Source organism: Populus alba, chromosome 18 (assembly GCF_005239225.2).
Source record: "Populus alba chromosome 18, ASM523922v2, whole genome shotgun sequence".
Lineage (NCBI taxonomy): Eukaryota > Viridiplantae > Streptophyta > Magnoliopsida > Malpighiales > Salicaceae > Populus > Populus alba.
This window is the reverse complement of record NC_133301.1, coordinates 7,665,133-7,689,135: the sequence shown is the minus strand read 5'-3', so window position 1 is coordinate 7,689,135 and position 24,003 is coordinate 7,665,133. Positions and strand designations below refer to the sequence as shown.

Below are 24,003 nucleotides of genomic sequence, written 5' to 3'. Positions count from 1 at the left end.
CTTTTGCCAAACAAGCCTAGGATAATTTCCAAAACATTATTAAAAACTCAAGGACAATTTTAAAAATATTTGTGGGTCTCTCATGTGTTTTTCCAATAATTTTGCTTAATATCGGGTTGCAGACTTTCATTGTAAGGTACTAACACGATATTAAAAACATGTGTTTTCTCTAAAATTTCAAAAAAAATCCCAAATATCCAAAAATTTCCTTATCTCAAAAATACAAAAATATATTTTTGTTTGTGTGTATACAACCAAATTCTAAAAGTTTTCCATGCATATTTTATAAACACAAAAATTGCATTTTTATCATGTTTTAAAAAATACAAAAATAAAGTATTGTAACTAGTTTATAATCACCCATTATGCATATTTTATAAACACAAAAATTGCATTTTTATCATGTTTTAAAAAAATACAAAAATAAAGTATTGTAACTAGTTTATAATCACCCATTAGGATTTGACCAAAATTTCATAAATACCACATAATTAATTTGTTTAATTAATATTTGGAGTATGAATTTTACAATGCAATACATACTCTCAGTATTAAATTAAATGAATTAATAACAATAAATATTATGAATTAGTTATGGACTTTATTATTTACGAGTATAAAATTACACTATAAAGTATACTCTTGGATATTAAAGATACAAAGAAGGAATAAGTGTGATGTTAAGATTAGGGCTCCAGAACGATATGTTTTCACCTCATAAGACAAACACTTCCTCATGAAGAAAGATTTGTGTTGTACCTTATTAGATAAACCAACATATATTAACATGGCCTAGAAAAAAATCAATTAACAATGTATCTTATCATAGGCAAGGTGTATCAGGAGTGATGTGTTTTTTCTTTTCACAACTAGTACTCTTACCTAGTTTATTAGGTTTTTTAATGACCGTGATACTAGGTGATGATTCCTTTAAAATTATAATTTTATGATTAATACCAAAACCTTTCGATCTAAAAGGAAAACCTGTCATTCGATGTCGTGTATGTTACGACAGGTTACGAGACAAGGGTTTTAATTGCTTATAAGCACAAAGGCACCTTTCTCCCAATAGGTGTCTTTTAAAAAGGACAAAATTCATTATGTGATTCTGGTGAGACAATACCTCTTTAAATTAGAAAGAAAAATCCATAAGAGGGTTTTAGTTGTCTACCATGTGCTAGTGTGGGTACACATTATAAACATCATTATTCAAATTGAAGTTTTGAGCACAAACCAAAATTTATTCATAGATCTTGATTTTTTTGGAATTTTTAATCTTGATATTTGAATTTTTTTTCAATGATTAAATAATGTTTAGCTAAAAACTAGTCAATTTACTCGCATGTTGCCCTAGTGCCCTTTTTAGAATTTATTTTTATTAAATTATATGGTGATTAAAATAAATACTCAAAAGAAATTCAATAATTTAAATTAGGGAGAAAAAATGTATTTCTTTAATAATGATTTTTTTTCCACACCTTTCCTTTTGTTTTGATGAAAAACATCATTTTTCTTATATGTTCTTTTGAGTTAATGCTTAAGGCAATTAAAATAAATATTTATAAGAACCTCAATGATTTAAATTAATGAGAAAAAAAACATATTATTTTTAATCAAAACAATCATTCCTTTTACATAGACACACACACGGAAGAAAACACTTGTTCTTTATTTGAAAATTGATATTTTAATTCTCTTTATAATTTTTACTTGATTGTATTAAAAAACAAATGAATAGATAATTTGAAAACAAAATAGAAAAATAATAAAATAGATATTCTCTTCTCAATGAATATTCATGAACAATTGTTTTTAAGATGTTCATATATAATAAGAATATAATTTTTATTTAAAAGTCATGGCGTAACTTGATGGTTTTTCAAACATCATTTTAATAATTTTATTGGAAGATCATTTCATCATAAAGTATAAAATAAATAAATAAATAAAAGATAAATGTTAAGCACTCTTTAGACTTAGAAAGTCAAGATCACACGCCTGTCTATTAAAAAAAAGTCTAGGCACACCTAGGCCTGGTAGCCAATACAAATAAGCAAGTTTGTTTAATTTATATAGAATAAATGATTGACAAATTATTTTCATAACAAAATAGAGAACAACAAGTTTGTAAAATGAAAAAAAAAAAAATTCCTTCAAGGAATTGTCAAGACACAACTATGTAAGGAAATTTATCTTTTTTTTTTATTCACTTATATTTTTCATGAATCGCTTCAAAAGATTTCTCAATCTATTTTTTTTTGTTTATGTATTATTTTCTTTTGCATATAAAAATATATATTTTTTATTAATAGCATTTTTTTAATAAAAGACTTATCATGACTTGAAAAATCAATGTCCAGGTAATTTAGACCTTAAAACTCAAATCCCAACTTTTTTTTTTTTTAATCTTGCCTAAAAGCACAAGTATCATAAAAATCTTAATAATCTCATTTTTAACTCTAAAACACTCCTTAACTGTCAAAAAAGCTCAAAAATAAATTAAATCTAAATAAACTTGGTGTGTTACGATTCATTTTTCCAATAAAGATAAAAAGTCCAAACCACCGCATGGTATTTCCATCTTCGACACCAAGATGAACTCTTTTTTTTTGTGGCCAGAGTCGAAAGACTAGAATACTGAAATATAAAAGTTGAAGACTACAAGGACCATGTATAAAGTTTGAAAAAATTTAGAAAGTACAGTGAACTTTTCCGAGCTTAATGAATACTGAAAATTTGCAAAACAAAAGAGAGTGGCTCTACGGTTAAGAAAAGAGTTGAAAAGCTCAAAATAGAAAACAGTGGGCGTCATTCTCATTAACACTGCCTTTGGATTTTGTACCCAGCTCTTACTTTACTTTTACTTCACATGATTGCTGCTTTCTTGTTGTTGTTGGACACCATAATCTACGCGTCCGAAACGTTTCTTCTCTCGAAACGGCGTGGGATTCATTTACACAAGCAATAAATGGTCACATGACCCCTATTCTAAAGTTCACATGGGATCACGTGCAACACTCTTGATTGAGAAAATGATACCCTCTTCCCAATCATACATCATAAGGAGGACATACAAACCAAAAATAAATAAATAAATAAATTGACATGGGCAATATTTAAAAATATAAATGTGATTGTTTTTTAAAATATATTTTATTTTTTTAAAATTATTTTTGACATCAATTCATTAAAATAATCTAAAAATACAAAAAAATATTAATTTAAAAAAATATTAATTTTTTTAAAATGCAAAAATAAATATTGCTATCTCCACCTGAAACAGAACCATTATTATATTATAGATGCCCGCAAGTACTTGATTTGCGTGTATTGGTCCTCGAGGGAGGGCCGTGAAGAAATTGGTATCCTGAATGGATGACCTAATCAATTATGAGGAGCAGCCTGGCATGGCATCCAGGCATTCCTCGTGGCTGCAACTGCCCTCTCCCGGCGCCTTCCTTTCTTTCTTCGACAAGTTCACATCATATAAACCAATTCTTTTTAAAAAAGAAAAAATTAAAAACGTGTGGTTGTAGCAGCCATTCACAGTTGTGGTTGGTTTTTATTTGAAAATATACTAAAATTATATTTTATTATTTTTAAAAATTTATTTCTTATCTTCTTTTATCAAATCAGTTTAAAAATAAAAAAATAATTTAAAGAATTTCTTTTCCAAAAATATCAAAAAAGATATCTGAAAATCTCAAACAACAACAACAAACCTTTTAAATTTTTACCGTCATCAATAATTAGCAGCTGTGTTTGTAAGAACGGCGCACACACACAAAAAAACAGAAGGAAAAAAAGCCAAGAATTCCCCCCCTTCCTTTTACTTTATTTATTTATTTTTGTTCTCGAAACCTCCCAGGTTTCTTCGTTGTTTTTTTGGTCTCTGAGCTTGATCTTCTCCTTTTCTTTCCTAGTATGTATAAATATAAAGCTGCTTCCCTTTGTTAACCATATCCGCCTAATTATAGCTGTTAATTAATTAATGCTTCGATCTCTGCAATTGCGCGGTTATTCTTGATTCGAAGATCACAGGAATCAAGCTATATATCTTTGTATGTGTGAATGAAGGGGGACAGAGAGAGAAAAAAAGAGAGAAGAGGAGAGGTGCGATAATTTATAATTAGAAAGAGATGTTGTATTTGAAGCAACCAAGCTCCATTGTATGCAAAGGTTGCGATTCTTTCTTTTGATAACTAAATAATTTATTTGATGTTGTGTTGCATGTTATTGTGGTAATCTCCCTGAGCCCGGGGCTCGGGGGAGGGAGACACGGATAGATCTAGAAAATAATTCGAGAAATTAGAGTGTGTGTGAGAGAGAGTGATGGCGTCGTCGACGGGGAATGAGGGAACGTCTTACTCCCCGACAATAAGTAGCAATAGTAGAACTGATGAGCAAGAAGAGTTGCTGCCGTGGCCTGACCAGGTTTCTATGCAGAAATTCAAGCTTTATAAGACTCAATCGGTACTCTTTCTCTTATGCATTCTTTTCTTGCGATCTCTTTAATTTACATTCACAAATTCTCATTGCCGAATTAGGTTGTTTTGGATCGCTTATAAGTAGACTGCATTTGACTTTAACACCCTTCTGTTTTTGTTCTTTTTGGAATTGAATTGAATGATCATATGCTGTCAGTTTAAGATGCTATACAAAGTGTTCAATCTCTTATGCTTTTTACTATTTTCGGATGTCTGCTTGAGTTTATGCATTTGAAATTGCAACCAAGTCAAAGCCTCTTCCCTATTGTAGATTCAACATGGCTTGATTTATTCAGCAAATGTACTGATTGATTTTATGTCGTGTTTTGCACCCATTTGGTTATTTGTTCTTTACCTGTTTCTGCAGAAATTTTACATGGTAGGAAGGGACAAGACTAGGATGTATTGGAGAGTGCTAAAGATTGACCGACTTGATCCTTGCGAGTTAAATATTCGTGAAGATTCTACAACGTATACGGAGAGTGAATGTTATGATCTGTTGAGGCGGGTACATGAAGGAAACAATGCTACCGGTGGGCTTAAATTTGTCACTACTTGTTATGGAATTGTTGGTATGTTCATTTTAGTTGCATTGTTTTTCTCTCCTTGAGATTGTTTACAATATCACGATGCTCATAGTGATCTTCTCCTTTTAGGGTTCATCAAATTTCTTGGACCATACTACATGCTACTTATAACAAAAAGAAGACAAATTGGTGCAATCTGTGGTCACAACGTATATGCAGTCTGCAAGAGTGAGATGATTCCACTTCCAAATTCCACTGTACAGTCTAGTATCAGCAATTCTAAGGAGGAGAACAGGTCTTTAGCCCATTCTTCATGAGATATCGTTACTCATTTATTTTAAATGTTAGAGAAATCATGAATGATAAACCAAAAGCTGTATTAGTTGTTGTACCCTACTCATTTCCAAAAGCTGTATTAGTTGTTGTATCCTACTCATTTTCAGACAGTTCTTTTGCACTTTATGACTACGAGCTCATCCCCCGATACATGATGCACTAAGTGTGGCTATAATAGTGAATCATAGACCACCTCTTCTTTCACTGTTCAGTTTCTTGGAATCTTTAGGCTAGGATTTTCTCTATCTCCAGTAAGTTTTGGGGTTTGCTGGAATACTTTAGGAGAGCTGCTCCTAGCTGATTTGTGTGTCTTGGTGAATCAAAAGGAGGAAAAACGTTCAGTTCTAAAAGGAAATGGAGGCAGAGTGTTGTATAGGTGTGCTCTTTTGTGATGGTTTGGACCAAGTCTTTCACTTTCCTGTGGTGCTTTGCCACATAAGTTTTTGGAGGTTTTTCCCAAGGGAATATGCGGAGAGACTGGAGAAATTTGGTGTTTTAGCCTTTTTTTGTGCCTGTTTCTGTTGGGAGAGATTCTCATCTTTTCATCCTGTTACTTGCCTCTTTCATATTCTAATAAAATTCCATTTTTTAGGAAAAAAATGTGCTTACAGATTTTGTGTTATTTTCATGAAATCAAAAGAATAATTAGCACTTGTCTCTGATCAACACTTTTTGGCTTGCAAGAATATAAATTTCACCTGTCCTTATCGCACATTAATTGTTTGTCTTTTCTTCTTTTTCTGTATTTGTTGGTGCTGCGCCAGTCGAGTTATTTAGGGTGAGAAACTTATGCCCTTGCTTCTCATTCCCTTACTGTAACCTTTTAATTATTCATAGTGAAATAATCAACTACAGGTTTATTGGAAAATGACGTTCTGTATTCTTTCCATAGCTCACTTTCTTTCTCATGTGTACTTTCCTTTTGTAGCAAGAGTTTGAGCACTAAATTTTCAGAGGGTTTTGTTGTAAAGTTTGATTCTCTTTATTTCATTGATGACATAGGTACAAGAAGCTTCTATGCACAGTGGACCTAACAAAGGACTTCTTTTTTAGCTACTCATACCATGTTATGCGTAGTCTTCAAAAGAACTTGTGTGATACCAGGACAGGCCAGGTCCCATATGAAACAATGTTTGTCTGGAATGAGTTCTTGACTCGTGGCATCCGAAATCACCTTCAAAATACTCTGTGGACAGTTGCTTTAGTGTATGGATTCTTTAAACAGGTGAATAATGGATGGTAGACAAGTTGCTTAGAATGTGAATTATTTTTCCTCTTTCAGGTGTATAGCTGTCCAAGCAATGCTTATTTTGTGAGTATGTGTACTCGAATTATGACGTTTATTTCACTGTTGGCTTCATGCTATATAAATGTAGGCCAAACTTTCTGTATCCGGGCGGGAGTTCAAACTTACCCTAATTGCAAGACGTTCACGTCATTATGCTGGTACTAGGTAAAGTAACATGCCTGTGTTTTTTTTTTTTCCCTCCCAAGTTTTGTTGTGCTTAGCATGGGAATCTTAAGGTAGTTGCTAAATATTCTAATGGCATCCTATATGATGACCCTTGCTAAAAGAACAAGAATAAGAAGAATCAGAAAGAGAGGAAAACCCGAAGCACCAAGCCTAGAACATGACTCTAGAAATGTCTATTTTGTTCCATAACTGATAACTAATGACATTGATTACCTTATGTTGCAAAGTAAGCTTTTTTCCTCGTAGTAATATGCAAAATAAGCTAAAGATCTCAAAATGGAAAAGCTTATTACACCATAATTCCTAAAAAGACCAGGATTCCTAAATAATATTGTGCATCCTTAATAAACTTGAAATTCCAAATAGACCAATGACTTCTAATTAGAAAAGTAACTATTCATGGCATAATTACTAAATGAAACAATCCATGATGCAGGATATTGCCAAAATCACTACTCTGCCTCTACTTACAGAATTTTACCTGTAACTCCAAATTGAAATTCTTAAATAAGAATATATCATGGACATTTATTCCTAGAACAAAACACCTCTTTGTTGAAGAAGAATCTACTAGCTTGGTTTTGGTTTTTTAATAGAATATCTTCTTTAACAATAAATTAAGGTAGTTGTCACTTTCTTTTGTCAGCATTTTTTAAATATATATTTTGACTATTATTTGAAGATTATGGGCGATTCTGTTTCCATGGTTACCAAGAAACCATTGTTCTCAGCCACCATGTATTTTAAATGCATTTCAAATCCTTAAACCCTAATTTTCAGTTAAATGATAATCTCAACCCGGCTTATGTGGCTATGATGTTTCTCTGAATGTATGACAGAACAGCAGGAAAAACAAGAAGTCAATCCCAAACTAGTCGGGGTTGATTGCGATGCTTCTCCATAAAAATGATAATATTGGATATTGTTTGACCATCTGCTGGTTGAGTTGATGATGTTTTTTACGTTGTTTTTGCTTTATTAATTTTCACATCGGTACACCTCTCACTGGTGTTTCTCTATTTAGGTATTTGAAACGTGGGGTAAATGAGAAGGGCAGAGTGGCTAATGATGTTGAGACGGAGCAGATTGTTTTTGAGGATGTTCCCGAAGGATTTCCAGTGCAAATAAGTTCAGTTGTCCAGAACCGTGGTTCCATCCCACTATTTTGGTCACAGGAAACCTCACGTTTGAATATTAAACCTGATATTATATGTATGTCCTTGATCTTGTGGCATTCATGGGGGTGCTTTGCATTTTTTATTTTCACATGATTTCTTGTCTTCTATAGTGTCAAAGAAGGACCAAAATTATGAAGCAACAAGACTTCATTTTGAAAATCTTGCAAAGAGATATGGAAATCCCATTATTGTTTTGAACTTGATTAAGGTAAGTTTCTTTACTTATTCAGTGGTTCACATGTTTTGTTTCTTCCACTGCAGCTGCAAATGTCTTGAATTAGTCTTACAACATGAAAGATCTTTAAACAGTTCTGTTTTTTTATTACAAAAAGTTGGCTGTTTTAGTTGCTTCTGTTAGTATCATGTCTCAATTCATATTATTATTATTTATTTATTTATTTTATCTATTGTTCATTGTTTCACAATCATAGACACAAGAGAAGAAACCTCGAGAGTCAATTCTTTGTGCAGAGTTTGCTAATGCTATTGATAATATTAATAAAAATTTATCTGAGGAGAATCGTCTAAGGTTCCTTCACTGGGATCTACACAAACATTCTAGAAGGTATCTCTTTTTAGCTTGATCATCTTAATTTTGTACTGGTATTTTGACAAAAATGTATTCTTACATCAATGAACTTGCCTTTATTGTCAACTCTCAGCAAAGCAACAAATGTTTTATTACTTCTGGGAAAAGTGGCTGCATATGCTTTGACGCTAACAGGTTTCTTTTATTGTCAAGCAACATCGGACTTGAAACTTGAGGGTTGTATGGATTCACCTTTCACCGAGTAAGTTGGTCAATCACTTTCTGTAGCTTCCCCAGTCATTCGTGATATTTTGAACAACATGACTTGTACATTGAATTTGTGGACATAGCAATAACTTAAATGATGAGCACATGCCACTGGATCTAAAATGCAGTATTTCTGTTATTAGCATTAACTTCAGTTATGAGGGGATCTAACTTCAATCTTCTTTCTTTCGTTCTTTCTGTTGGTTATGCTGCATTCTGCTTACTGAGTGTAAGCTATAAAGTGCAATGAAAATCCTGGAAATGTTTGGTGCTGCAGGGACCAATGACATTAAAAAGAATTTAAAACAAAATTCTATGACTGGACCAATGACGCAAGCAAACCATATTTTTGACCCCAGGTTCTATTTTGTGATGCCAAATGGACTTCTAATCTTTCCTAATCAATTTACTTCTTACATTAGTGCTTGGATCTTGGAAGCCAAGTATAGTGGGTGCTTGATGATCTTATTTGATAAGTGACAGACATTATAAAATATTTGCATTTATGTCTGAGTAGGCTACTTCTCATGTTTTAATGATGGCAAGGTTGGCATTGCCCGTGTGATGCAGGCATGCTGAGAATGGCAACTTAACTTCTCAGTATAACAGTAATAGCTATAATGAGGATGGCAACAACTTAGAGGAGAAATCTAGTGGAGGTAACAATGCTGTCAATGGAAACCATTCTATCAAGCGCCCAATGTTCCAGATGGGTGTGCTCAGGACCAATTGCATAGATTGTCTTGATCGCACAAATGTTGCACAGTATGCATATGGGCTGGCTGCTCTTGGACACCAGCTTAATGCCTTAGGTGTTATCGATAACCCTAAAATAGACCTTGATGTGCCTTTGGCTGATGAATTGATGGGGTTTTATGAGAGAATGGGTGACACACTTGCACATCAGTATGGTGGCTCCGCTGCTCATAATAAGGTGATTCTAGCTTGTATTGCAGATGTTATTAGTTCTTTAATTACAACAAGTGTCTTCCTGGAGGTTTTGGTTTGCTTTTTATTTTTTCTCTTGGAACTTCAATGTAGACTGGTCACTGGATTAATTTTTTTTTTTTAAGAATTTAATTTTGTGGTTACAAAGTAAGGAGACTTTATAACTTGACATTTAATCCATGAGCTATGTTTTGGCTGTGTTGGAGTTTGAGGAAGGCAATAGAAGAACATTCAAGGTGGAAGAGTCCTCCATAACTTTTCTTTAATACAATATCAAATTAAGACTTCATACCTTGGCTTACAGGGAATTTTTGTTTGAATGTGTTGACGATGCAAAGGAGTTGACAGATCTTTTATCTTGTATGTAGTTTATATTCCTTGCATATGAATGACACCCTATTGGTGCCTTCATATTTTTCTTATCAAAAGAAGAAAAAAGATGAGGAAGGTGTTTATATCATAATTTTAGAAGCTCGAGCCTATCAAACTAATAGATTTATCACATGAAAAAATAATGTTATCATACAGTTACTTTGGTAAGAGGATTTTCTATTAACAGATCTGGTTATTGGTGTCTAATGATTGATGTAAAATCTATATATAAGAATTGTGTGATCTCATGGAAGATGGGAGGGGGGGGGGTTTGTCAACTGTAACAGAGCAATGTCTCTTATATTTTGCTGTAAGATATGCTGTGGGTTCAGTAGTGGGCTTAGTACATTCTGTTGACTTTGTTGATAGCATCTACTTGTGAATCCTCTCCCACTGATAAATACCCTTGCTGGTCTCCATAGTTTTAATTGAAGCTGCTATTTTTTGGCTATTAATGAGATTCATTATTTCTTATTGAACTGTTGATGATGTTAGATATTCTCTGAGAGAAGGGGTCAGTGGAAGGCTGCAACTCAGTCCCAGGAGTTCTTCAGAACCCTTCAACGGTATTACAGCAATGCATACATGGATGCTGAGAAACAGGATGCAATTAATGTGTAAGTTGTACATTCTGTCTTATTCTCGTACTACTTGATAAAAACACAGGCTGTCTTTGATAAGAGCTTATACTGCCTAAGTTGGACAGATACTCTGTGATTCTTCAGCTAATCAATCTAATTTAGGACTTTTATGTATTGAAAAGGCCAATTTGTTCAGAGACCTCTGAAATATTGTGGCTTGTGCTGAGTTCAAGATCAAAGTTTGGTGGGCATTGAGATAATTGGATTATGTCATTGCCTTTATTTGCTCAGCTTGATCATCCTAGAGTAATTTGCTGCAGTTGTTCTATCAATAATGACTTTAACAACTAAAACTTGAGCAGATTCTTGGGGCACTTCCAACCACAACAGGGTAAACCTGCACTCTGGGAATTGGATTCTGACCAGCATCACAATGTTGGAAGGAATGGGCAAACAAACGTGGATGAAGATGCAAGGTATTTAGATTGCCAGACAAGGCCAAATTTTATATATTACATATTACAGATTGTACACTTAAATGTGTTTCTCCACTCATCACTTTACTATTTGTGGTCAATCTGATTGTATCTCAGTCTTCACCGATGCTTCATTTTGAATGGCCAATGTTTAAGCTAAGTATAATGCCCAGGCTTAGTGTTTAACAGATTTCTGTTATCTTTTGTGCTTTAGAGTGTGACCATGCATTGATGCATTACTTTCTTGTGTACATCTTTCGGAACTCTCTATTAATCATTTCCATATTCTTTTCTCTTTCGGGGTTGGGGGTAGGTTGGTTGTTGTCTGGAGGTACACTTATTGTCATGAGCTCATTGGTCCTATGATCTTTTCTATTAACTTTGCTTTCTTTGTTACAGTAGTGCAAGTTGACTAAACTTGTAGCTCTGGCTTATCCTTTGACTGTCAAATTTTTATTATTCAGGTCCATTTTCAAAAGGTCCTTATCTGATGGAAATATTCTTCGGGAAAATCACTCACCTTTGTCAACTATGAATGTCAAGCAGCAGAACTTTTGCAGATCAGCTTTTCCTGATCAATTTCAAGAGGAAAACAATGTTCTTTCAGAATCATCACCTGAAATATCTACTTGTGAAAGTGATATAGCATTTTCAAGGTCTGATTGCTTCACCTTTTTGTCTGTATTGGAATTTGGAATAAATTGATTGTTTCTTGGAGGATCCATTATTTTCCCCCTAGTGATGGCACTCTATTGAAAAAACAGAAGGAAATCTTTCACTTATAGCAGTTGAAGTTTCGTCCTGTGCTTCTGTCAGATGGAGTCTTCTGCTCTTCTTATAAACATTGTTCTTAAAGCTGTTCTTAATATCTGCAGCAATTAAAGTGATTATGATGCATGTTTGCTTCCTGAAAGCATGCGAAGTTTTCCTTGTAAAAAGCTGCAGCGGTCTCTCTTTTCTCTAGCTCTTCTGCTTCTTTTTTTCCAGTCTCATTTCCTTGATTGATCTGTATGGTTTATAGTATCACTTGTAGAATCCCTCATGGACAACATTAGTCTTGATATTATGCTAACTCATGTTCCCTATTTCACTTACTGGCTGTTCATTGCTGCATGCAGGTACACTCCCTTAATGCCTCGTAGGCAGCTTTTTGGAGATCTGCAAAGAGATCGCTACCTGGAAAGTGATCAAGTTTGCTTCTCTGAACATGGAGATACATTTAATTGCTCAAACTTTGTTGATATAGACTGGCTGTCTTCCTCTGGAAACTCATGCGAAGAAGAGCCATTTGAGAGGTATTTATTTTCTTTATCAATCACCAGGATGAAAAATTTGGTGGAACAGAAGTAAGAAACTGCTGAGCATGAAAGTAGGAATATTTTATTATCGGAAAATGCCAAAAAAATAGGGCTTGGTATAGCAAAAAAGTGCTATGTATGTGTGTGCGCTTCTGTCACATCATGCCTTCTGCTGGAACCGGTGATTGTAGTTCCCTTCATTATTTTTTGATACTTGTGCAGGTCATCATTGCTCACAAACTCTCCAATTTGTGGTCTGTCATCAGAAGATGTTGCCAATGGAATAATGGGTGAAACAACCCCATCCACAAGTGAATATGGTGGATCCAGCACGAAGGTCAGTCCTCTCCACCATTCAGAGAAGACTGAAAAGGCCAAACCCATAAATTAACCAATATGTGTGCCACAATTGATCGACTTAGCAGTCATGTTTTGCCCGTCAAATTACAAACTTTGCCTCATGTTGCTCACAATCACAATAATTAACCGCTGCTAAACTATACCACTAAGGGAGCGTTTTGGTCCATGTTTCCAATTTTTCTTTTTCGCAAAAAAATAATTCTTTTTTTATAAGTTTTGGATCGTTTTGATGTCTTGATCTCAAAAATAATTTTTTAAAAAATAAAAAAACATCATTTTAATGTATTTTGGCATGAAAAACACTTTAAAAAGTAATTGCAATCACACTCTCAACTGTTTTTCAGGTAGCCTTGTTATTTTTTTTATTGACATGTATCAATTGCAGAAATTATTGAGATGCATTTGGATGTGGCTTCTACCAATGTCACTCCCATTTTCAACTCTCTCTAACTAAATTACATACCCTCCATTTTCCTGCTGTTTCTCACCAAACAACCGAAAATTCTGAAGTTGAAATTCCAAAAGCTTCTCATTGTTAAAATGTTCATATTTTCTTGTTCTCTCTGTGTTTTTTTTTTTTTTTTTGACTCCTAAATTGATTCTCAAACCAATTATCTCACATTGCCATAATCGCATTTTACCATCCATGTGTAACTAACAGTGTTCTTCCTTCATTGGCTGTACCACCAATTTTCTGGAATGCAACACATTCTCAAACCCCATCCAACCTTATTCTGGAGCTTGTAAATGGTTGATAAAACCAACGCTGTCTTGCCTCTTGGAACTACAATCATCTTCACAACAAGCTATTAAATTCCTCTATTCATACACCAAACCAAGATATTGTCACATTCATCAATCAACATCCAAGCATCAACAGAAAGAGTAATTCCTTAAATGAACCCTTACAGTCTCAAAATTGATTTCTCCTTCAAAACACCAAGCTTTATGTGGATTTTAAGCCTTTAAGGGTTCTTTGCAAAGCAATTGTCATCAATTATAACAATTGGGATTGTAGAAGCAATCATGTCCTACTTCAACATGGATAGTGGAGGCTTTGTTCAATACACAATTAGTAATGACTAACTTGGTTGTTTCTCAGTTTAGGTGGTCATAATCAATGATCTTTAGAGTTTTGGCATGATGATGAGAAACATCCCAAACCGGATGTGTTAGAACAGAATACATTGTTGACAGTGTCTTTGATGACAATGGTGCTGAAGTGGGAAAATGGTGAAATCGGATGGTGGAGACAGAGGATTAAATGTTCATTAAGTGTTTGAAATTGTGATGGTGAAGATGATTTTTTTATCCCATCCTTTTCTATTTGGAGCTGCCCTTTTATTTTTGTGCATAGGTTTATGGAGGGTGCATTGTCTTGTCATCATTTCTTAATAAGTGGGTCTCAATTCGCATGCCATCGTGTCATGTTGCCTGGTATCTGCTACATGCCTCCATTACCATATATTTTAGCAAAATATGGTACAGCTCAAATGAGAGCACATCTTAGTGGTCTCTTACTAAATTTGGTCGATTGGGGAAGATGTGGCCATTAATTGCAGTTAAACAAAGAAAAAGACAACAGGGTTGAATCAAATAGTTGATGTCATCATTTAAACAAAGGGTTGATTCCCTTGCTACAGTGAAAAACATGTTGTCTTTTAGTCAACAGACAGTACCGAGTTGCCAAAAAAACAAGTTATGAAAAGTATTTCTCTTAGCATCACCTTTATTAAAAGTTGAGTTGAAAAAACTAAATGAGGTCTCATGGAACATATTAAGTTGTTGAATTTCCATAATTTTTTCTAACATCTCTGAGTAATGGCTTTGCTTACAAAGACCCCTTTTTTTTTTTCTTTTAATTCCCCCTTCCCTCAGGGTCTATATGGCCATTAATAATTAAAATTGTTGAAGGTTGATGTCTTAATTTACAGAAGTTCACAATGATATGATTAGAATATTTGAAGGAACCAAACTGCTTCTGTCAGTTTTTCTGAATTCCAGAAAAATTCAACCCGCTCTACATGTTAATTTAACCCTGCTTTCATGTTTTCTACTTTGTAGGAAATTCAGCGAACAGGAACAGAGCTATCGTACAGTAATCCAGCAAACCCCAACTTGCTCGAGGAGTTTTCAGATAGCTTTGTGAACTGGGTAAACCATGGGGAGGCACTGTGCCATTGAAGTTGAGCTCGTTTTCCTCTAAATTATCATATGTACCTCAACCTCATCGGGGTTCATCCTGCTCATAAGATGCTTTTCAAATGATAAAGAGAGGTTGCTGGGAGAGACATGAAAGGGCTTGCATCGGCTGTCTTCTGTAAAATATACGCACAAGTTCTGTGGTGACTGGTGGCATCGTGGGAACCTCGGTGGAACTTGATACCAAAGTACAAAAGAGTAAATAACCAAAGTTGAGACTTGAAAGAATATTCTTTTTGCATCTTTTCCTTTTCTTCTTAACTCCATGCTAGCTGGACTTGGTAGGTTTCAATCTTGTAAATAGCTTAACTGTGCTCGTTGAGAGCTCCTCCGTGTTTAGAAGAATTGAAGATCATTGATTCTTTATTACCCTTTAGGGTTTGGCATGTTGTTTTACGTTTGATGTAATTCATTCGATCCAACCTCATATTAGGAAACAAGTGGATTGTAGAGTAAGAAAAATAAAATAAAATAAAATAACAGCAATGCATATAGGAGTCCTCGATTTATTTATTCCTGCACATGCTACAGCAGAAACATTCAGCTATCCCCGATTTATTTATTCCTGCACAGGCTACGAGGACATGTCAGTCGTCACCTCACAAAGCTGTAGTGATTTGTTGTTCACGGAATCCAGCTTAAATAAACAACTGTTAAATTTCGCCGTGGAATTCACACTAGAAAAGGCAAGAAATTCCGCTGTGAAAATCCTTGCCTGCAGAGTTATGTTTTTTTTATAATTGCCATGTAACAAAACCAGGCTATATGGAAGTGCTTGCCTCGCATTTTCTTGAGGATAGTTTTCGCTACCCATTGGGTTTGACCTTGCACAATAACAAAATAAGGATCCGCAGGGAGTTTGGTTTTTGTTCTATCTACTCTCCATTTGAAATAATTAAATCTAAGCTTAGAAAAATACTTCTTCATCCATAAAAATAAAATAAAAAATATTGGTTGAGGGTTGGGTGATGGGTTAGATAAGCCCTTCACTTGGATTCCACAAGCAAATTAGATTTGATCAACCTTTTATTTCTTCATGATGAAAGTAAATACAAAAATGAATTCTACCAGATTAAATAGCACTAGATATTTGATGGAGCAATTAAAATTGCCATCCCTGATGAGGATAGCCTTTTCCCTTCTAATAAAACGTGAATAGGATGCATCCCAAGTCATTGAAAACTAACAGGACAATCAATTCACCTCTAAAAAACCAAACATACATTGAATTAAATAAGTCTTTCTATTTTTAATTAAAAATATAATAAGTCAGATTTCACATTACCTATATACTTGAACTTAGATGAAATGCAGGGCTTATAAATAATGAATTTCCTAACCCTTTTTTCTTTCAAATTTCTTTTCTCTTTCAATTTAATCTTTTTATATCCTAACTAGATGAAATTAAGTTTTAAATCATCATAAAAATACAAAATTTAAAAATATAGAAAGAAAATGTAAAACGTGGAGAAAATACATAGCTAATCTTAAATTCGCTACAATTTTTATTTTTGTCTCAAAGTTTATTTTATTTATTTTTTAGTTATTGTGTTAGAGAGAGGAGAGAGAAACTTGTTGAAAATGTCTAAGAGAAAGAAAGTTATTGGTTAGGCCATTTTTCAATGAAGAAACTTGTTATTTTGATGGTGGTGGTTTTAAATTTTTATGTGTATGAAATTGCTTAATTACCTATGTACTAAAAGATCTGGGGTGAAACTCAAGTGCTTCACTATTCATATAAACAATGAAGCTCTTGCCCTGATTTTTTTTTATTTTTTATTCAATTTAATCCTTTTATAGCCTAATTAGACTAAAGTAGGTTCTAAATTATCATATAAATATGAAATTAAAAGACCAAGGATTGAAGTATAAACAAGAAGAAATAAACAACCAATCTCAAATTCACTACAATTTTTATTTTGGTATCGTAGTTCATTTTATTTCTTTATTCCTTATGTTAGAGAGAGGAGATACAAATTAATTGAAAAACAACTAGGAGAGAGAAAATTATCAGTGAGGCCACTTTTTGGTGAATAAACTCGTCATTTTTATTGTCAATGGATTCCATTCAATGATGGTGATTTTGAACTTTGATCTTGTCTGAAAAAATAGATCATGATCGATTTAGAGATTTTTTATTCAGGTTGATACGGTTCAGTCCTATAATACGACCCAAGTAAGGTTAGATTCAGATTTTGACGTAAAAAACACAACAGTCCAAGTTTATGGCAACAATCATAATTCTCAATCCGACCGTTGGATCGAGCTAATATTTTATGTGGACTCTCCAAACATGTTTTTCTACTTTAGGTTAAAAATTCAGGTCAATCAGAGTTCGGAAAGGAACCGCAATACTGGTCAACGGAGGCTGTATAAATTTTGTTATTTACTTCCATTTGACTTGTGGACTTCCTATTTGGTTAGGATTCTTTTTCTACAAGGATGTGGTAGCTGGTTTTGGGAATTTTCTAGTTCCACAAGGATCTTTAATGAGCTGCAATATAATCTACAAGTGTAGCGGTGATTCATTAATGTTTCAGAATTCTTTTCTTATAAGGATTCCTTATTCATTCTAGCTACACAAGGAAAGAAGGGCTAGTGGTATTTAATGACAGATTAGTTATTTTTATTATCTTTTTTAATGTTTGGGCTTAATTAAAACTTTTTTTTGAGCTAGGGTCCAAGGCTTGTTTGGATCAGGTTATGGACTTTTCAGTTTAGGGTTTTGGGCGAGTTTTGAGTGGACCTCATATAAGTTCACATACGGGGTCCATTAGGGTTAATTTTTTAAGAACTATTTAAACTCATGTAAGCTAAAATTTCGGCAGCTTTGATGAATATTATTCTAAATTTTTCAGTTTTAACGTGTGTGAGTGATTCTTGCATTCTTCAATTCTTGAACGAACTGAATCTGACTTATCGAAGATTAACTGGCTTCGTGGCGTCATTTTACTCATTTCAATAATGTTGGTGCCTTGGTGCAGGTTTTCATTGTGTCACACTCTTATTAGACCTCTTTCGACTTTCTGGAATCAGATCTCAATCTTGATTGTGGGTTGCGTGATCACGAGGTTCGCATCACATGTGTTATTTTTTTGTTTGTTTTTTTAGTAATTTTGGGGTGTTTTGAGGTTATTAGGTGGTTTACAAAGGTTTTTATGATGCTTAATAGGTAGTTTTGAGTGAAAATAGGTTGAAAAATATATTTTAAACCCAAAAACCCCTTCTCTCATCAATGTGTCGTCTGCAACAACATGCAAAATGCATTTATTTAGTTTTTAAAATAAGCTCACCCTTTAAAGAAGAAGAAAAAAAAGAAGCATGAACCATACATGCCACTTGCCTTATGCCCAAGCATTTGTGCTTTTTTTTTTTTTTTTTTTTATGGCCCAAGCTTGATAGGCCACCTAGGCCTAGTACATTTGATGTACTTTTTTTTTTTTTTCATTTTTCAAATCAAGTGTTTTTGGATTTTTTTCTTTCAGTTTCAAACTTTAATATTTAGTTGATTTTGAATTGATCTTCATATCTTGTTATAATATAATTAAATTAAAAATAATATAATTGAATCTAATAGAGTCCATGACTCGGCTCATAAGTTTGGCGGATTAACATGGGTCAAATATAATATGTCCCTATCTCAATGCTTACAAAAATTTGTATTGAGATATTTTTTAAAGTCAAATAATGACTTTACCGATCATTCAGGCTGCTTTTAGATTGACACGCCTAAATTTTTTTTTGTCATTTTTTTTTTTAGACATATCAAGTTAACTAGGTCACATCAAGACAAGTTCCACATGATTTTATTTAAAACTTGAGCCCTATGGAGCCAAGTTGTTAGTTTTCAAGTTTGATTCGTTGAACTGGTTTTAATAATAACGACAAAGTTTATTACTTTGCCCTTCTAATTATAGATAAGGATGAAGCTCCTAGAACTGTTCTTCGTGGAATGATCGAGGACATTGTTTTGCTTGAGTCAATCTCAACCATCCTTCATGGTTGTACCCTTTGGCCAAGAATGTTTATGTTGTCCTCTTTGCATCAATTTTGTAGTAATTTCAAAAGGTCATAACATATGTTTTTACTAATAATGTAGTACACATGCAATGGAGGGAAATTATATGTTGTTTGACATTTTGGGAGGTGTGGGAGAGACAAAAAAGTAGTCAAAGTTAGGTCAAAATCATGAAAAACAAAGGCTTGTAGAGTAGTCATGCGTGGGAAGAAATATTGTTTTTCATACACCAAAAAGATGTTGTTTTGGTGGTTTGTTTATATATATATATATATATATATATCTATATATATGTATGTATGTATGTATGTATCATTTTAATTAATAGAAATTTCATGTTTAGAATAAGTCCCTCAATTTTATTACATTTTTTAATTTAGTCTTTGTATTTTTTTTTATTTTGGCTAATTTCAACTTATTTCTTCTCAATTTTGTCATTGGTTGCATTAAAATATTCTCTCAATTTCTTTGTCTTTTTTATTTTGGTTATTGTTTTTCTGATTTTAGATTATTTAACCAATTCAAAGGGTCATAACATATGTTTTTACTAATATTGTAGTACACATGCAAGGGAGGGAAATTATATGTTGTTTGACATTTTGGGAGGTGTGGGAGAGAGAAAACAATAGTCAAAGTCCGGTCAAAACCATGAAAAACAAAGGGTTCTAAAGTAGTCATGCGTGGGAAGAAATATTGTTTTTTCATACACCAAAAAGATATTGTTTTGGTGGTTTGTTTATATGTGTGTATGTGTGTATATATATAGATATTGTTTTTCCATACACCAAAAAGATGTTGTTTTAGTGGTTTGTTTATATATATCATTTTAATTAATATAAATTTCATGTTTAGAATAAGTCCCTCAATTTTATTACATTTTTTAATTTAGTCTTTGTATTTTTTATTTTATTTTTTCTAATTTCAACTTATTTCTTCTTAATTTTGTCATTGGTTGCATTAAAATAATCTCTCAATTTCTTTGTCTTTTTTATTTTTGTTATTGTTTTTTTTTTTAGATTATTTAACCAATTTTAACTATTTTCTTAGTATTTCTTCATAATTTCATCAATGACTACATTTTTCTTGTCTTTGCATGTTGCTTTCTTTTTCAATTTGATAACTGGCTTTCAATTTCTATAGTCATACAATTTCAACCATTTTTCTTAATATTTCTTCTCAATTTCCTCCCTAATTGCATTTATCTTGTCCTTTAATATTGCTATTTTCAATTTGGACATGGGCTTTCCAATTTTAAATTATTCAGCCAATACCAACTATTTTATCAAGTTTTCTTTATAATTTCACCTATAATTGTATTTTTTTTCTCTTTCAATTGTATTTATAATTTCACCTATAATTTGATCATTGGCTCTCAATTTCTATAGTCATACAATTTCAACCATTTTTCTCAATATTTCTTCTCGATTTCCTCCTTAATTTCATTTATCTTGTCCTTTCATATTGCTAATTTTTTCAATTTGGACATGGGCTTTCCAATTTTAAATAATTCAGCCAATTTCAACTATTTTTCTCAAGTTTTTTTTATAATTTCACCTATAATTGTATTTTTTTTTCTTTTTTGGAATATATATTGTTTTTGAATATTTTTTTTTCTTCCTTTTTTAGAGATATTTAAAGAGTAAAAAATTGGGTTATGACAACTACCATCTCTTTACAATAGTTTCGAAACAAAGTCTACAAAAAACACTTTTTAATAGGCTTTGCTTAGTAAACTTGTAAAAAAAAACGATAGCACACATGAAAAAATTATGAAATCGAGAGGGGACCAACCTAAAAAAATAAAATAATCACTTAATATTAAAATTCATAAGAGAGATTTTTTTTACTTAAGCTTACAAGAGTCATATGAGACTAAAAAATAAAAATAAAAATGTAACAGTCCTTTGAGATTTAAAAACTAAGAAAAAAATAGGAGTCCTCTAAGACTAAAAAATAAAGAAAAAATTACAAGAGTTCTCTAGGAGTTTAAAAGTAAAATAAAACTTTTGAGGTTCCCTTTCCTTTGAAACTCAATTGTAAGAGACTCATAATGGTAGGGTTTGACTCAAATTTGCAAAAGTTTATTGTGACTCTAAAAGTAAAGTAAAACTTGTTAGAGTCCTCTAGGACTCTAAATTACAGAATAAATAGTAAGAGTCCTTTGAGATTTAAAAGTAAAGAAAGACACACAAGAGTCCTCTAAAACTTAATCACAAGAGTAACATAATGACAAGGTTTAGATTAAATTTGTAAGAGTCATCTGAGACTCAAAAAGTAAAGAACAACTTATAAGAGTCTTTGTTGTGATGTTGCGGTCACACAAATTAACTACCCTAACTTAAATAAATAAGATGGTATAGAGCAAGTAAGAGGTCGATATCATAAGGAAGATCTAATTCGGATCTTTATGTTAAATGATTCAAAGATTGAGGATTTTGAGATTATCTAAACTATGCTAGGGTAAACAAAATAAAGTAATCAAATTAAATTAAAATTATTAAGAGAAAAACCTTAGACTTAGTGAAAAAAAACTATTTTCCTATAAAGAAGGAAAAATAATCTTGTATGAAATCTTCAAGCTTTGACTTTGGACTTAGTGAAGTTAGGTTGCCCTTGTAAAGACCTTTTTCATATGAAAAAAATAATTGTCATGTGGTTTTGATGCTTGGAAAATAAGTTGGACTTGTTTCTTCACAAAACTTGTTTTTGACAGAATTTATGGGTTGTCTTAGAAAACTTATATCTCTTGCATATGAGCTTTTTCTCTATTGATATTTGGTATGTTGATAGATCCTTCAGTCAGGAATTAACAAACCTAAGTTTGCAACAAACTGACTTCACTAGCTCAAGATATTCAAGTTGGAATGACTAAAGATCAAAACTGATAGAATATCATACTTGTCTTTGAAAATTGCAATTTCCATGCACTTCGTCCTTTTTTTTTTCTTACCATATATAGATAAAAGGGTATGGATGTTAGCTTTCTAATTCCACTAGAATCACTTGTGATGCGAACCTCGTGATCACGTGGTCACACAACCCACAATCAAGATTGAGATCTGATCCCGGAAAGCCGAAATAGGTCTGATATTAGTGTGACACAATGGAAACCTGCCCCAAGGCACCAACACTATTGGAATGAGTAGAATGACGTCACGAAACCAGTTAATCTTCGATAAGTCAGATTTAGTTCGTTCAAGAACTGAAGAATACAAGAAACACTCTCACACGTTAAAACTGAAAAATTCGGAATAATAATCATCAAAGCTGCTGAAATTTTGGCCTACATGAGTTTATATAGTTCTTGAAAAGTTAACCCTAATGGACCCCTTATGTGGACTTATATGAGGTCCACTCAAAAGTAGCCCAAAACCCTAAAATAAAAAGCTCATAACTTAATCCAAACAAGCCTTGGATCCTAGCTTAAAACAAAGTATTAATTAAGCCCAAACAAGCCTTGGGCTGTAGCTAACAAAATAACATAAAGCCCCTAATATTAAATCTATGTTCTGCCATGAGAAGAAGAGAATGAACTAAAATAATACAGAACTGATTAAAGGCTTATTTATAGCCTTACATGTAGCCCCTTAATCCTAGAAACAAAAGGAAAACGTAGCCACCATGTTGTTTCCAAGTTGTAGTAGGATTCTTTTGTTTCCTTTGTTGTCCTCATCTCATGGCCAAATAAGGTTGTATTGGACCCCTCTTGCATATGGATAAGATGTATCAGAATCTCCTCTTGATACTCCAATGGACCTTCCAATTCTAACTTGGTGGAAACCTTCAAAACCAATGCATTCAATGCGTCTTTCAATGTCTTTGTCTTGGACCGAGTCATTGGTCCATTTGGAACATGTAATGGGTCCTTAGTGGTGTTTCTGGGCTAGTCCGCATCAACTTGATTTCGACTTTTACAGCTCAAGTTCTACGTAAAACATTGATCAAATGTCAAATTTATCTATATTCAACATATGCTAGAACATAGTCTGAATTTTATCTTCAAATTATTTATTTTCAAATCTTACATCCAAAAGTACCTTCAAAACTTAAAACAAAAAAATATCAAGACATTTTATATATTAAACATGGGTAAAATACTATGTAAATATGGGTAAGACTGTAAAATAATATGGTTGCATCAAATACCACCACACTTAGCTCTTTATTCTTAAGAATTGAGAGATAAAATCAAACTTAAAAAAGTCCAAAGTAAAACAAAAAAAAAAAAAACCTTAAAATACTTAACACTATAACTATGACTAATCTCTTAATCTTCCATCAATGTCCAAAAGGACATGCATTATGAACAAGAATATAATCAATAAGGATAAAAACATGAATTTTCATGAATTTATTCATATATGAACTTCAAAACTCAAATAATCATTGGAATTTAAATGAAATTTGTTCCATGCCAAAATGATAGGTCCTCTCATTGATATACACTCTAACACTCATGTGTTTAAATTTTTCAAATTCAATTAATAAATATATTCTACCCATAAGCTTTCTTTTCAATCTCATCTTAAAAGGTTTTACTTTTCGATTGTAAAGGGGCTGGGGTTAAGATAAGGTAAAAAAAAAATAAATAAAATGCTAAAACCAAAAGATGTAGAGCATTTTATAAAAATGAATTTTGAAACAATATATATCATCAAAGCATATAAATTCACCTTTTTAAAGCATTGATACTTCTTTTGGTTTCAAGCTTCATCAACATACAACTTTGAGAACACAATGGAACAACTTTTTTTATATTTAAAAGTCTATATTTGGCAACTTTTTTCATTCTTTTCATCAAGTATCACTTTTTTTTTCATATAATTTCCAACCATAATCACATGAAATATCAACAAATATATGTTTTACCAATCTTTGGCCATGAGAAAAAGAAAACATGTAAAAAGTTAAGGCTTATAACATGGGTAAAGCAAAGAAAATATAAACAAG

At 32.6% G+C, this 24,003-nt stretch overlaps 1 protein-coding gene across 1 annotated transcript; it reads left to right on the top strand.

Annotated features, from left to right (window-relative positions):
- The first annotated feature begins 3,737 nt into the window (after positions 1–3,737).
- LOC118056703 (phosphoinositide phosphatase SAC3) lies at positions 3,738–15,411 on the top strand. Its single transcript, XM_035069010.2, has 16 exons — positions 3,738–4,473; positions 4,855–5,059; positions 5,144–5,309; positions 6,353–6,575; positions 6,727–6,803; positions 7,849–8,036; positions 8,113–8,210; positions 8,434–8,567; positions 8,665–8,793; positions 9,369–9,732; positions 10,614–10,735; positions 11,062–11,175; positions 11,640–11,831; positions 12,294–12,470; positions 12,696–12,810; positions 14,898–15,411. Exons 1-16 carry the CDS (start codon positions 4,333–4,335, stop codon positions 15,015–15,017), a joined length of 2,565 nt encoding a protein of 854 aa, XP_034924901.1. The 5' UTR covers positions 3,738–4,332; the 3' UTR covers positions 15,018–15,411.
- The last annotated feature ends 8,592 nt before the right edge of the window (positions 15,412–24,003 follow it).